At 32.2% G+C, this 14,219-nt stretch overlaps 1 protein-coding gene across 5 annotated transcripts in view; it reads left to right on the top strand.

The window, feature by feature from the left end:
- The window catches only part of LOC129061725 (sodium channel protein type 1 subunit alpha), a 101,829-nt gene that overhangs the window by 82,226 nt on the left and 5,384 nt on the right, over positions 1–14,219 (top strand). For all 5 annotated transcript variants that reach the window (XM_054562471.1, XM_054562470.1, XM_054562468.1 and 2 more), the window contains 5 exons: positions 5,133–5,414; positions 8,001–8,054; positions 9,592–9,729; positions 11,991–12,095; positions 13,639–13,909. In XM_054562471.1, the coding sequence (XP_054418446.1) occupies positions 5,133–5,414; positions 8,001–8,054; positions 9,592–9,729; positions 11,991–12,095; positions 13,639–13,909 (850 nt within the window). The remainder of the gene's footprint in view (positions 1–5,132; positions 5,415–8,000; positions 8,055–9,591; positions 9,730–11,990; positions 12,096–13,638; positions 13,910–14,219) is intronic.

The raw sequence follows: 14,219 nt of genomic DNA, 5'->3' as shown, positions 1-14,219 counted from the left end.
CTCATTTTATTCTTTTCCCTGGCAGCATAAAATCACAATAGCTGTGTAAAAGCATAAATCAGGCATTCATTTTATTTCTGCTGTTTTGTCACATTTTCAAAGCATGTGCTTTTATGGAACATTACCAAATAAAGCATGTTGTACAATGCTTGATAAGAAGTTAGAAAGTAAAAAACAAATTATCATCACGTTGCACTTTATGTTTTGCATGTTTCATGCACATTCTGGCTGAGAGCTTTTAAACATTTATTGTATTTCAAATTTCCAGTCCAAATTTTTCAACTTGTAAAATTGAACTGAATGAATTGATGTCATTGACTATCTAGAGTAAAAAAAAATTGTACTTAAATTTGTGTTTTTAATTTCCTAATCTAGGAAATCGTAAAGACCTTCTTTTTCAAAAGAACTCAAGTCTTGATTGATAGGGAAACAGACAGAGAGCATCATATACAAAAAGTAACACCAAATGTTCTGTCATATCAGATTTCTAACTAATAACAAACTATATATTTCTATTTTATATAGGATAATCTTGCTCCAACTTGGATGGGGTGGAGCGCTGGTTCCTCCCCTCAGCCCTTTATTATGGGTACTGTATTACCCCTTTTGCTACCTTTCATCCTTTCACTGTGACGTTGTGTAGAGGGATGAGGGAGGGATTGGGAAGGGTACTATTGCACCACTTTAGGGAAAATACAGTATTTACATTCTAATCCCCTATTTTCAATTGTCTTGAATTTTCTTTTCAGAAAAATACCTTTGAGTATTTACTCTCTGTGGATTTGAACCCCTACTGTTGATATCTTTATTAAGTTTCACTCATTATGATTTAGTTATGTGTATGTGGAGTTACCTATTGATGGGGAGATTGACTGATCGGTGATGGTTGGGGGACCTTGGTTTAGAATGGTTGGGTGAAATTTTTAACTTGTCAAGTTGATGATGCTTTTTGAGGCATAAAGCCCTTGCCATTTCTGCATTGGCCTGGGTCCTGAAAATTGCCAACAAGGTACCAGCAGTTGAATTTTTGCCTTGTTGACATAGGAGAGCAGATGGTAGAGTGCAATATTTCTGGTATAAGACTAGTATTGACTATGTGACCACTCTAATTTTTTTTATTAAGTATAAATTTATAAGGGTTATTTTCAAAATGTAACAAGGCAAAATATATTAAGAAAGAGTTGAGTATGCACATGTGATTTATGTTTTAAATGAAAGTACAGTAATATACAAGGACTTATTAGAATTATGCAGAGTTGAACACCTACCTAGAAATAAAACAAAAGCACTTCATTATGTGTATTAATAAGATGTTTTGGTTAATGAATTTAAATTAAATTTAATGAATCATTAATTTAATTTAAGTTCATTAACCAAAGATCTTATTAAATTCATTAATTAATTGAATTTAATGCATAAACTCACTCTTAGACTACATCACTCCCAACTAACTGCTTAAGATCTTAGAAGATATCACAGTGAAAACATAAATGAAAATAAATCTACATTTTATGTATTCTTGAAGTTTAGGAATAATGTGCAAGAAGGAGAGTATTTATTTTTGAGGCAGAACAAGTTTGGAATATTTATATGGATAATTGATGTATTATGTCTTTCAAAAACAATTACCTTAACTAAACTCCACAACAAATATAGTCATTAGATTTTTAAAAGATTCTCTTACTCTTCTTCATACTTAATGTGTGATTTATACTTTGCCTACTTTTGATTTTTATTCATATAGTATTTTTTTGTATCTCACATACAGAAACATTAGAATCCATGAGTAATAATGATTTGAAGTTCAAAGACAATTTGTTCAGACAAGTAGACATTTCTGCATGTATCAAAATTCCTCATATTAATTTGAATATGTAATTGTCAATATCTCATTTCATATTGATTTAATCAAAAATGCAGATAATGAACCAGAAACAGTTTTTAAAAGAATGGGTTGTGCTAGAATCAGGATATGCTACTTGATGATGTTTTACAAAACATTTATGAGAACAAACAACCTCTAGTATTAATTCATTAAAATAATCCCTGTCTTAGATATCTCCTTTTATTCAGCCTGATACCTCAAATTGTTCTTTCCAATGTATTCAGGCTACTTCTGCCTAGCATCTTCCCATGTGGGAACCAATTACCGCAAATCCCTGGAGGGTGAAGAGGGTTAACACGCCTCCCTCTAGTGCTGAACCAAGGACAGGCTTGGGCTCTTGGGAAAAGACAGTTCTTTCACTGATCCTTCATTGCCTAACTTAATAAAATTGTAAATATGAAAGGACCTTTGTATAGTAAATCCCCTAATACTATGTGGAATGTTTTTCAAAATATAGTTCTTTTACCTTCATAAAAATAAACCTTTTCTCTGGGCCAAATGTATGCCAGCATTGCAGTCATACCTGAAAGGTACTGCTGCAGAGGACTTGCATCATGAATTTCATAGGGCTAATTTTAATACCAAACAAGTCAATCTTGTAAATCTCTCAGACATATTGACTAACCTCCAATTTTTTGTTGTGCCCAGCTCTTTATTCTCATTCCATATCCAGAACAACATTTAACAATTATTCTTTGATCAATAAATGCTAAGTTAAACTTCATTCATTCATTCATTCATTTATTCAATGAACCATTTTTGTATTTGAACAGAGTGCTCTGTTCAAAGCACTCTGTTATATTTCTACATTCAAGGCACTCAAAGTCTTGGAGAATTCAAAATATATTTTTGCATCTTAAATTTTAAAAATAAAAAGCCTATCATCTTTGAGCATTATAGGAATGCAATTAACTCTAATACAGAGCAATATGGATACCAAATAAGTGCAAATGACTCTAAGAAGAATTAAGGAAGTTGAGTGCAAAGAGCACTAGATACTACTTCTAGTCTGTTTTCTGAACTTGATCTGACTTAGCCTCACTCTTCTCACTTGCCAAATGAGAACACAATACTCAATGATCTTTATGGTTCTGACCAGAGCTGGAATTGATTCTTGAATTCAAAAGAAGAAACATTCATTTTTCTTTTGGAAGCTAAGCTGAGGGGGTGAAATTATGTTTCATGAAAAAAGTGCTATTTGAAATAAAGCTTGTGAGAAGAGAGAGTATATTAGAAAGGGAGATTTTGGACAGGATATTTCAAAAAAAAAGGCATCACAATTCTGAGATAATTGTATTAGTCAGATTGGCATGAAAAGTAGGTGGTTAGGGAATTTAAAACTAGACATGTCAATTGTGGAGTGTTTTGAGTATCTAGGTAAGGAAAATATTTGATAATGAGTGGGGAGCCATTAAATTACTTTAAAGTGAGATTTGGAGAAGAGTAATCCATCTAATGTGGATCAAAGGAAGGAGAAAGAAGGCTATAACAATATTGCAAGTATGAAAAATCAGAAACCAAAACTAGAATGGCAAAGGTGAAAATGGAAGAGAACTGACAGAAAAGAGAAAGGTTTTGAAGAAAGAAGTGGGAGACCTGCAAATTGATGTGAAAAAAATGTAAAAAATTGGTAAGGTAACCAGTACTTCGCTCATGCTCTAGATTGGCTGTTTTAGGTAAAAATATGCATTTTTCAACATGTACTCTTGTGTATACACAATAGAAATAGCTTTTTTATCCAGATGTTAGGCAAAATAATTTAGAAAAGGAGGCAAATAAATAGAAACTTGACTTCAACTTTCAAGTTTTGACTCCAAGGGAAATCTACGGGTACTCACACATTTAAAATAAAGTATAAATAAATATTTCTTCAGTCAGTTGCATGAATGCAGACAGCCAAGTGAGATAAGGCCAGGTGCCATGTGTCAGTGTGGTAAGCTACAAAGACCACATCATTCAGATCTGCCTGGATAACTCAACCGACTTAATTTTTTCATGCTCATTTCTCCACCTTTGTCATTAGTGATTTTACTATTTCCCTTGGCCCACCTAGTACGCTGTTTTGTAACCCCACAAAGACTACAGTTCTTTACGGACATTAAACATGGCTCAGAAGCAAATGGAATTCGCTCACGTATTTGTTTTTTCAGACAGGCAGTCACAAAACTTTGTTTTAAAAATATACCAACATCAAATGACAGAAGATATTTTGATGCCTGTTGTTTACCTTTGATCAGAATGACTAGAATAATAGAGATACCCAGGTGGAATTAACTTAGCTGTTAATGTTCAAGTCTGAGGCATCATCTGCCACTTAGGAGCAATTTAGGGCCTGTTCTATCTTCCCTCTTAAATACTCATGTGCAGCTCCAATGGGAACTGTGGAGGAGGGAGAAAGGACAGTCATCCCTACAATGTTGACAAACACGGAAACTCCAATTTTTAATTCATGATCTAGAAATAAAGACAAAAGGGGAAAAAATAGTTCTATAGAAACTAAAAGTAGAGAACTATTTAGCACAGAATTTGATGCAATCACATTAGATTTGGAAACTATAGATGGCATCCCTCCTCTTATTATTTTCCTAACAAACTGATTACTATTATGTTTCATTTAAAATAAGTTTATTGAATTAAACTCAGTAAATGAAACAACTGACATGACTGGAGCTTGAAATAAAGATGTGATGATCTAATGAAATACATAATGCTAAATTGTCTTGCTTCTTATGCAAAAATTATTAGTCATAGCAATGCATGAATAATTAAGGACAAATTATATTAGGTATTTAATATTTTCATATTTATACATCTTAATTTTTAATTTATTAAAGTATATTAGTCAAATTAACTAATTCAAATATTTTAGTTTTGTTCTTTAATATATTGCCTTTTTTAAAAATGAGCCTGTAATTAGGATTTCCTAGTTCTCTTTTTCTAATAAACAACACATATTGTGACTTCCTCTGGCAGTAAATGCTTCTAATTTTGTTTTTTTCTATTTCCTCTTCTCTATTTTTAAACTTTTTTGTTTCTTTGTCATATTGTCTATATTTGTTTTTCCTAAATGTATTGCTTAAGAAAGAATGGATTTCATTGTAAGATTTTTTTTTCACTTTGCTTTTAAATATCCTAATATAGTCTCAATAGTGAAAATTTTAGAAAAACTAAAGACTAGAAAGGGAATGTCTAATATTTCTTAACCAACAAGAATTCTGACTTTTCTTTTTTTCCATTTGTGTATTAGGTGGTTGTGAATGCCCTTTTAGGAGCAATTCCATCCATCATGAATGTGCTTCTGGTTTGTCTTATATTCTGGCTAATTTTCAGCATCATGGGCGTAAATTTGTTTGCTGGCAAATTCTACCACTGTATTAACACCACAACTGGTGATATGTTTGAAATCAGCGAAGTGAATAATCATTCTGATTGCCTAAAACTAATAGAAAGAAATGAAACTGCCCGATGGAAAAATGTGAAAGTAAACTTTGATAATGTAGGATTTGGGTATCTCTCTTTGCTTCAAGTTGTAAGTGAAAACTCTTTTTCTCTGAAATTTGTTTATTGTTTGGAATAATAACAAAGTAATGACATACATCCATTATTTCGTTTCTAAAAAGGAAGTTTATAACATATTTTTCCTAATTTTAACTAGCTTATGAGCCCAAATGCTGCAATACAGACATAGTTGATAGTGGCCAAGTAGTTCAGTTCCTTCCAAAGGTTTTTTCCTCTTTCTTTTCATAATGCTTTCTCTCCCTACATGAAACAGTTTATTAATATATCACTAAATTTATTATTTTTTTTCTACTGCAATTGATAAGTTTGTTTCACTGTGGAATCACACCTCCACCAACCTCCAAAGCACACAGACATAACACACCTGATTGGATTGGCTCAAACGGGTGGGAATTAACTACTACTGAGTTGCTTTTTTTGAATTGAAGATTGGGGAATGATATTTAGGTTTTAGGATCAGATTCTCACAGTGAAATGGAAGTAATACTGAGAAGTAATATGGGATACAGAGATGAAACACAAGCTATGATTCTTGTTTCACCGCAAATGACCTTTCAGTGCAATTACTTAAGTCTATTTTATCTTAATAGCAATGTTTTCACTCCTGAGTCTCTAAGACTGATTAATACAAAAGAAAAATAACTTACAATTTATAAAAATGCAAAAGATGGTGGTCCTTTGAATATTTTCCTATGATGCTGCTTTTACAACTGCATCACAGCAAAGCAGTGGATAGAGACAGAGTCCAGAGAGTGGGAAAAGCTTTGTCCACATACTGCTCTGTTTTGTCCGCTGAAACACCACTTAACAACTTTAAAAGCTGAATGAGTGCTTCCCTTGTGGTTTTGCAGAGTTGTAAAGGCAGAAATTTATGTCTTTTCACTAAGGTTATAATTTCAGTTGTTCAACCAGGAGATTAGCCAAGCAAACAAGCCTACATTGGTCAAACCCTCTTGCATCTCTTTCAGAGGTGTCTGTGCTATGATTTCTTTACATGTTCTTCCCACCTTCTTGTTGGAAATTCTTATTTCTCTTATGGATGTTGCTTACTTACTCCGAATGCCCATTTATTTAAAAGAGAAATTTAAACTGTCTGGCGAGTATGACTTCTTTACAGATGATAGTAGACACATGGTATTTCCTTGGGCATTTATCCTAACACTTAACTAATAACTACACTTGTAAATATCAACAAAGTGTCCCACTTCATAAAATGTACAAACTAAAATTTGAAAATTTCAACTAATTCATTAAAATACTAAACAATTATGAAAATATAGGGTAATGATCCAACACAAAGCCATTGTATAACTTATGCTACTAAGGAAACTCTAAGCTTTATATTTGGCTTCATACAGAATTATTCACTGAAATGGTTCTTTGAATCACTTTTCTTTGTTTCTGTACCTACTGTTTTTATGGACTGGCTCTATCATTGACCCAAGCCATTGACACATTTAACATTTTCCTCTTTGATATACAAATAACTTCTATTTTCTAGCTAACAATCATTACTTTCTCTTCACTGCCATCACCCCCACTCTTATGTGGCTTTTTTCCCCCACAGTATCCACCACTTCACAAGTGTTAACGTTATGAGAATATTGTGTGTGTGTGTTTGTGTGTATTGCAATACAGATGCTGAAAGCTTTTCTAGACTTGCTTACTAGCTAAGGAACAATCCTCTCAGGCTCATAGAGCTCGAAATTCATGTTCTGGGACAAATAAATTACTATGAGTTATTAGACTTAAGATCTTTCTTGAATTTGTGAATGCCAAGTGTCTACTGTGCTTTTTATCACCTTTCTTACCCATATTAACCAACTCTACAAGATATTATAAAGAATGGAATATAGGATTATTTCTGGATGTTATGTTCCAAAATTCTTAGAAGGATAGTTGCGACTCTGACTTTATATAAAGGGGTGTTCAAAAGTAGGTTTACAGTTGTAATACAAATAAATAATACAATAATTAATAAATACTACAAGAATAAACTTTCACGTACTCACAACTGTATACCTACTTTTCTCACCCCTTTGTATCTGTATGCTCTTTAGAGTGTTACAAAGAATGAGAAACCTTAAATTTTCAATCATTTTGATCACCTTGCAGCTAGATTTCAGCAGATGATCATATCATTGTAATTGTTTTGCTGCTACAGATATTGCCAAATATGTTGGTATTTGTAAAGCTTTCTAAAACTATTCTACCAAATTTTGATAACACTTAAAAATTGCATGATTTCATTAACTCTAAAGAACTGAGAAGTAGTTGTGACTTGGTTATCAAGCAGGAGGATGTATCAAATGACTGTTTTGTTCACTATGTGTTTTAAAAATTAAAACATTTGCTAAGATATTGTGTTGGTCCAAAATCCCTGTAAAAGCTGTTTCGAAAGTCTTTTGAGAATGTTCATTTTTAAAAACATACATAAGTAAGAATATTTATTAAAATTCCAAAATCCCTATAAAATTTGTTTTGAAAGTCTTTTGAAAATGTTCCTTTTTAAAAATACTTAAGTAAGGATATTTATTAAAAGTCAGGTCTCAATTATTTTTATGCCAAAGTAAAACATGCATGTCCTTTTTAATAGGCCACATTCAAGGGATGGATGGATATAATGTATGCAGCAGTTGATTCCAGAAATGTAAGTACTTCATACATCTTTTCTTTTTATGGTATTGGTTGAGTGCTAAAATTAGTTCAGCACAGCCTAGCAGCCAAACAGAATGATTTTACACTAATTAAAAATAAAGAAAAAATATAATTCAAATTAATATTCAAGTGTACCAATGGTTATCAAAAACATCTTTCAAAGATAAATCAAAACTATTTTGAAAGTCAAAACTAAAGTAGCACATTAATATATTTAATAACTAACAAATATTCTTTTACTAAATATTTACTATTTTGTTTCCTCTTGTCTACTAATTATAATTAGTAATATTTTTGTTGTGCAGGAGCAAATGTGAAAAGATATGTGATTGCCATCAGTAGTAGAAATATATAGTTACTCCCCATATTAGACAGTATTAAAGTTGGGGGTGTTGTTCAGGCAGACTCAAATTCCCATAACAGTTTCTTTCTTATTCATTCTTTTATATGGTTTTAGTATCCAGAAATTTACTCAAGCCTTTGCTAATGCTGATATCACTTCTGTGACCCACAGATTATTTTAAGTTTACAAGTATATCCCATGGTGAATACTTAATTTATTTGATTTCTCCTGCAATAGCTTCTTTCAGGCTTCAAGAAAAGAACTCATATCCATGCTCATTCCAACCGTGCTCCTCAAACTTTTTAAAATTAATTATTTCCTATAGGTCTTGATCTGTCCATTCCAAAGCCCAATCTGCTTAGTCTATCATCCTAGACTGTCCCTGTAATCTTTAAACTAATCTGATAGAGCTCACTTTTATATTTCTTGACATGCACTTCCTATAAGTGGCTTAATTTTATGTTAAGTACCTCCTGATATTCTCGAGTGTGTTATTTTGGTTGCTTATTTGTTTTGTGTGTTTGGTTGACTTTTAAATTTATTGTCTTTAGAAGGACATAAATCTATTAGTGAAGTATCCTTAATGACTCCTTTATACCTTTACTAAGTGATAGATGATAGCTCAATGCTAATTTACAATAAGTACAATTTAGATATTAAATTATCAATTGAAGATTTTTGAGATAGAGTGCTAGTTATATCTACTCAAACCTGAAACTTTTGATGAATGTTATGATGTAAAAGATATGATGCTGAAAATCTAAATGAATAATTCAATTCACATTTGTTGAATAAATTCATGTATGCACAAATGGTTGTTTTTAAACAATCTATATATATTTACTCAAGTAAAAATTTTTCACTAATTTTTAAATTATTAAAATTCAGTACATTAAAAACTTCCCAAATTTCACATACTACTGTCCAAATATCAAGACATTTGTTGTATTTACAGTTACTGAAATTGATATAGATTCTTAAGTTTCTTGATAACTGTATTTTTTACATGAAGACATCCTTAAAGGCCACTTTCAGAGATATTTTTTTAAAGGTAGTTGATTCAGAGTAGGGAAAAGTATCCTTAAGTATTACTAGGAATTTCCTTTTTTATTCTCATGAAAAAGCACCAAAAACTTCCAGCATCGACATGTATTGTGATATTTTACAAAATATTTTCCTTTGGTAGGTGGAACTCCAGCCTAAGTATGAGGAAAGTCTGTACATGTATCTTTACTTTGTTATTTTCATCATCTTTGGGTCCTTCTTCACCTTGAACCTGTTTATTGGTGTCATCATAGATAATTTCAACCAGCAAAAAAAGAAGATAAGTATTTCTAATATTCTCTCTCCCACTAAAGATAGTAAAATTATTTGAAGTGTTCTCACCACCAAATGGTACTTTAATCCAGAAACCAAATGGGTATATACAGGGTCTGGTAGAAGTAAGGCCTGCTTGAGTGTGGTTGGTAGGGTACATGAATGTCTCGCATGAGATGGACAGCAATTAGTACATTTCACCTAAAATGTCAAGCACCCGATGTGCTTGAGTGTGATACTGTTTTGTCTCAGAATTATATGCCTGTGATTTTGTAATAAGAGATTTTGTAAAAAAAAAAAAAAAAAGGGAGGGGGCATTATTTGTGCCAGACCCTGTATATTAAATCTCTTTTTGTCCTCTCCCCCTCTGCCACCCACTGCCCATCCCTTTCAGGTTGTAGAAAGCCAAGAATGTGTTCCATATTCCTGTGCATGGGCTTGCAAAACCTCTCTCACCTCTGTTTTATTTTAATCAGAGACTATATTTTCTGTCTTTTGAGAGAAAATAATTAGAAAAAACTAGAAAAGAACCCAAGCATACGCTTCTTTCCCAAAGTCAACTTGTTTTATCCCTATAACTCCCCTACTAAAAATACATCTTCCAGCTAAATCCCTTCATTGATTCCCTTTATATAATTCCGCTTCATTCTTCCTGATGTTTGCTTATAAACTACCAGTTCCAGTCTGGAATTAAATAGCTGTTTATATTATTAATTATCATTATTCCAAATATAAGTGCACATTATAGAAAATATGGAAAGTACAGAAATATCATTACTCATGAGAAACCACTATTTACATGTTTTCCATTCAAACTTTTTCTATACATATTCTTGTTATTGAAATAATTTTATCTATAATGATAAATTTTCTTTTTGACTGTACATAAGTATTTTGTTAATACATTATCATAATTTAACCATTCCCCAATATATTGATGATTTAAGTTGTTTCTAATCTTCAATTATTTAAATATTGCCTTGTCAAAAGACTTTGTGCCAAAAAATGAATTTTTATTATTTTCTTAAGATAAATTCCTATAGTAAAGTAGTTTGCTTCCCCAAAATAATATTCCCACTCATACTGCCGGTAACAATGCGTGGGTGTGCCCAGCTCAGTGCTACTTCACTGGCTTCAAATATTCTCTTTGTTTTTAATCCTTGATATTTGATATATTAAATTTTTGTGCCATTTTATATTTCTATTTTTGTTATTTATATTTCTTTGTGTATTGCTTTTTCATCTCATTTGCTCAGTATATTTTCTTATTATATAAGGAGTGCTTTTATTATATGAGACTTTTTCACTATTAGAACATTCCTGCTCTATCCGCTTTTATTATTCCTAATATTATTCTGTAGGCAATATCAAGCTGCTTTATTTTGCTTATTAACCTGAGTTCCAAGTCCTCAGTCCCTACTGGTCCATCACACACCTGCCATGCTGATCCCTGACTTACCAATAACTCTTCTGCCAACTCGTCCAGTTTTCTTTCTGTCTTTTTGCACCAATTCTTGGCAGAGTGAAGTGCCTTTTTATGAGTACTCAAAACCATCTTACAACATAAATACTCTAACTCCTCACTATATTTGAATTTAAAATATCATTATGATCTCACTTATAAGTGGAACCTACTCAACAAAACAAACAAATGAGCAAAATAGAACTAGAGACTTGGAAATAAAGAACAAACTGACAGTGACCAGAGGGGAGTGGGGAGGATAATGGGGGAAAGAAGGGGAAAGGACAAGCAAAGGAACAGGAATAGGGGACTCATGGGCATGGACAATGAGGGAAGATTGACTATGGGAGTTGAGGGGATGGGGCGGGGTGAACAATGGGGAAAAAGGCAGAACAACTGTAACTGAACAACAATAAATTTTAAAAATAATTAAAAAATAAAATATCATTATTTAACTTCAAGAAGGTAGTATATATAGTGTAATGAGCCAAGTATTTAATTTCTCAAAACCAAATTTTACCATTTGTTTAGTATATGGTCTGGAGTAAATAATTAACCTCTCAGTTTCTGGTATTTATTCCTCCATAAAATAATAATAAAATAATAATTAAGTCAAGTTTGGATGATTGTGAGAATTAAATAAAATTATAGTACCTGAAAAGCACTTTTAATTTTTCAACTTAAAAATCCAGGTATAATTTTGCATTTACTTTTTTAACTGTCCACTTTCTATTTTAATTTAAACATTGAAAAATTATGTGCAAACGGACACAGTTTTAACCAGTTTTGATTTTTCTTTTCTATACTTTGGAGGTCAAGACATCTTTATGACAGAAGAACAGAAGAAATACTATAATGCAATGAAAAAATTAGGATCGAAAAAGCCACAGAAACCTATACCTCGACCAGGAGTAAGAAATATCAAATGATATGGGAAAAAATATACAAAAACGCACATGGGTTTTTGCAGAAGAGATAGTAGGCTAACATTTCCAGCAGTGAAGATTTTTTCCATTTTTAGAGCATCCTTAATTTATATCTTTTATGATAATAATAAAAGATTCTTTTAAAAAAGAGAGAGACCTAAAATAAAAGAAGAAACAGGAAATGCACCCTTAATTTCAAGAGATTTAGAAGTACACACTAGAATCCAAACTAAATGGCAAAGAACACATAGGCAATGTGATGGGCACAAGAAGAGTTGATCATATAATTTAAGAATAGTTGCCAAATAATGTTAGGGAGAGGAGTAAATTTTGGATGTGGTTAAAGTACATGTAAACCTCTGCCAGATCATCAAGTTGATGATGTGTTGAGTGAAATAGCACCTTATTTCCATTGTATTTTTTATTAGAGGTACTGAGTGTGTTAGAGAAAGAAAGAATTCTAATATCTAATATTCATATATATGGCTCTAAATTTAGAAATGACTAATGTCTAGAGAAGTCACAGTCAATAAATACAATTCATACTGACAAATAGTATTCTTATGTTTCCATGGTAAACCAACCAAACAACTGCTCTGAAATGTGCCTTCTCCCACACAGTATTGATTTTTATGATGATCTATGAGGTTAAAATAATTCCTGGGGTGCACTGAGGAACAAAATACTAGTGAACATTCACAATATGCTAGCCAACAATTGCCTTCTTGAGAATGATGAATAAAATATACTTCCTTTGTTAGGCCTTAACAGTGGAAGTAGAAATGAGTCAACTGTGTATAGGAAAAATGTAAGATAGAAGATATCCTTAGAGTTCCTCAGTGGCCTAGGGAAATGAGCCAAATAGCCTGCAGTGACTGACAGTGGCAGAACTTCGAAGCAGAACCACGGAGCAGTGACAAGGGATGTGAATTTTTGACATCAAAGCATAAGGAATGCTTTTATGGTCTGAATATCACTGTGTAGCTCAATCAGAATTCTTTGTCTGACAATATCAGCAAAGACTGTGTGATGGAAGAACATCAGTACTGCCATGCATGAACTTTGAATGCATAATGTTATAGGTGGGTCCTGGAAATTCCAAGTTCCCTTGAACACTTCTTTGAGAATAAGACAAATGAAATGTTAATATATACTGTATTTTGAAACACATGTATGGTACAACTGATCATGGGACATATTGGTAAAACAAAAGAAAGCAAGTTTCTTAACTTCTCATTATCTTAATATGTTAATATGCATTTTGTGTCTCTGAGAAAATTAGTATGCAATGTTTCTTATCAGAAGTCTCCTTTTGACAAGCATTGTTATTATGTGGAATACACGTGGTAAATAGCAATTTAGATAACTGAATTCAAAGAATTAATGTATCATAAACCATCTCTTAAAAAATTCAGGGCCAGTAGTTACTCTGTACAATACTAGAGTCAATGGAGAAAAGTGCCTATACAGATGTTAATGTATACAGAAAAATCCCTCTGTGGCTAAAAGCATTTCTGTTTCTCTACAGAACAAATTTCAAGGAATGGTCTTTGACTTTGTAACAAGACAGGTTTTTGACATAAGCATCATGATTCTCATCTGTCTCAACATGGTCACAATGATGGTAGAAACAGATGACCAAAGTGAATATGTCACAGGCATTTTGTCACGCATCAACCTGGTGTTCATTGTGCTGTTCACTGGAGAATGTGTGCTGAAGCTCATCTCCCTCCGCCATTATTATTTTACCATAGGATGGAATATTTTTGATTTTGTGGTTGTCATTCTCTCCATTGTAGGTAAGAAGTATTTAAAATTTCTTAAGTCAGCTCAATAAAAGTAAAAGTGGGAATAATCAAGTTTAAATACTTTAAAGAGGTCACCTCAGTACGCACAGATAACCACTGTATTTTAATGTATTTCATCCAGGTATGTTTTTTTTTTCTTACAAAATGAAGTTCCTGCTGTATATATAGTATTGTATCCTATTCTATCCATCGTAGACACTAGGTGTATTATTTGTAAATATAATAAAGTTCCATTCATTTGAATTAGAAATATATTATTAACTAAGATCAAAATGTTTTGACATGTTGAGATCAAATAGGC

The sequence above is a fragment of the Pteronotus mesoamericanus genome, unplaced genomic scaffold, assembly GCF_021234165.1.
Source record: "Pteronotus mesoamericanus isolate MK-2021 breed Mesoamerican mustached bat unplaced genomic scaffold, CSHL_Meso_final scaffold_651, whole genome shotgun sequence".
Classification (NCBI taxonomy): Eukaryota; Metazoa; Chordata; class Mammalia; order Chiroptera; family Mormoopidae; genus Pteronotus; species Pteronotus mesoamericanus.
This window is presented reverse-complemented; position numbering and strand designations above follow the sequence as displayed.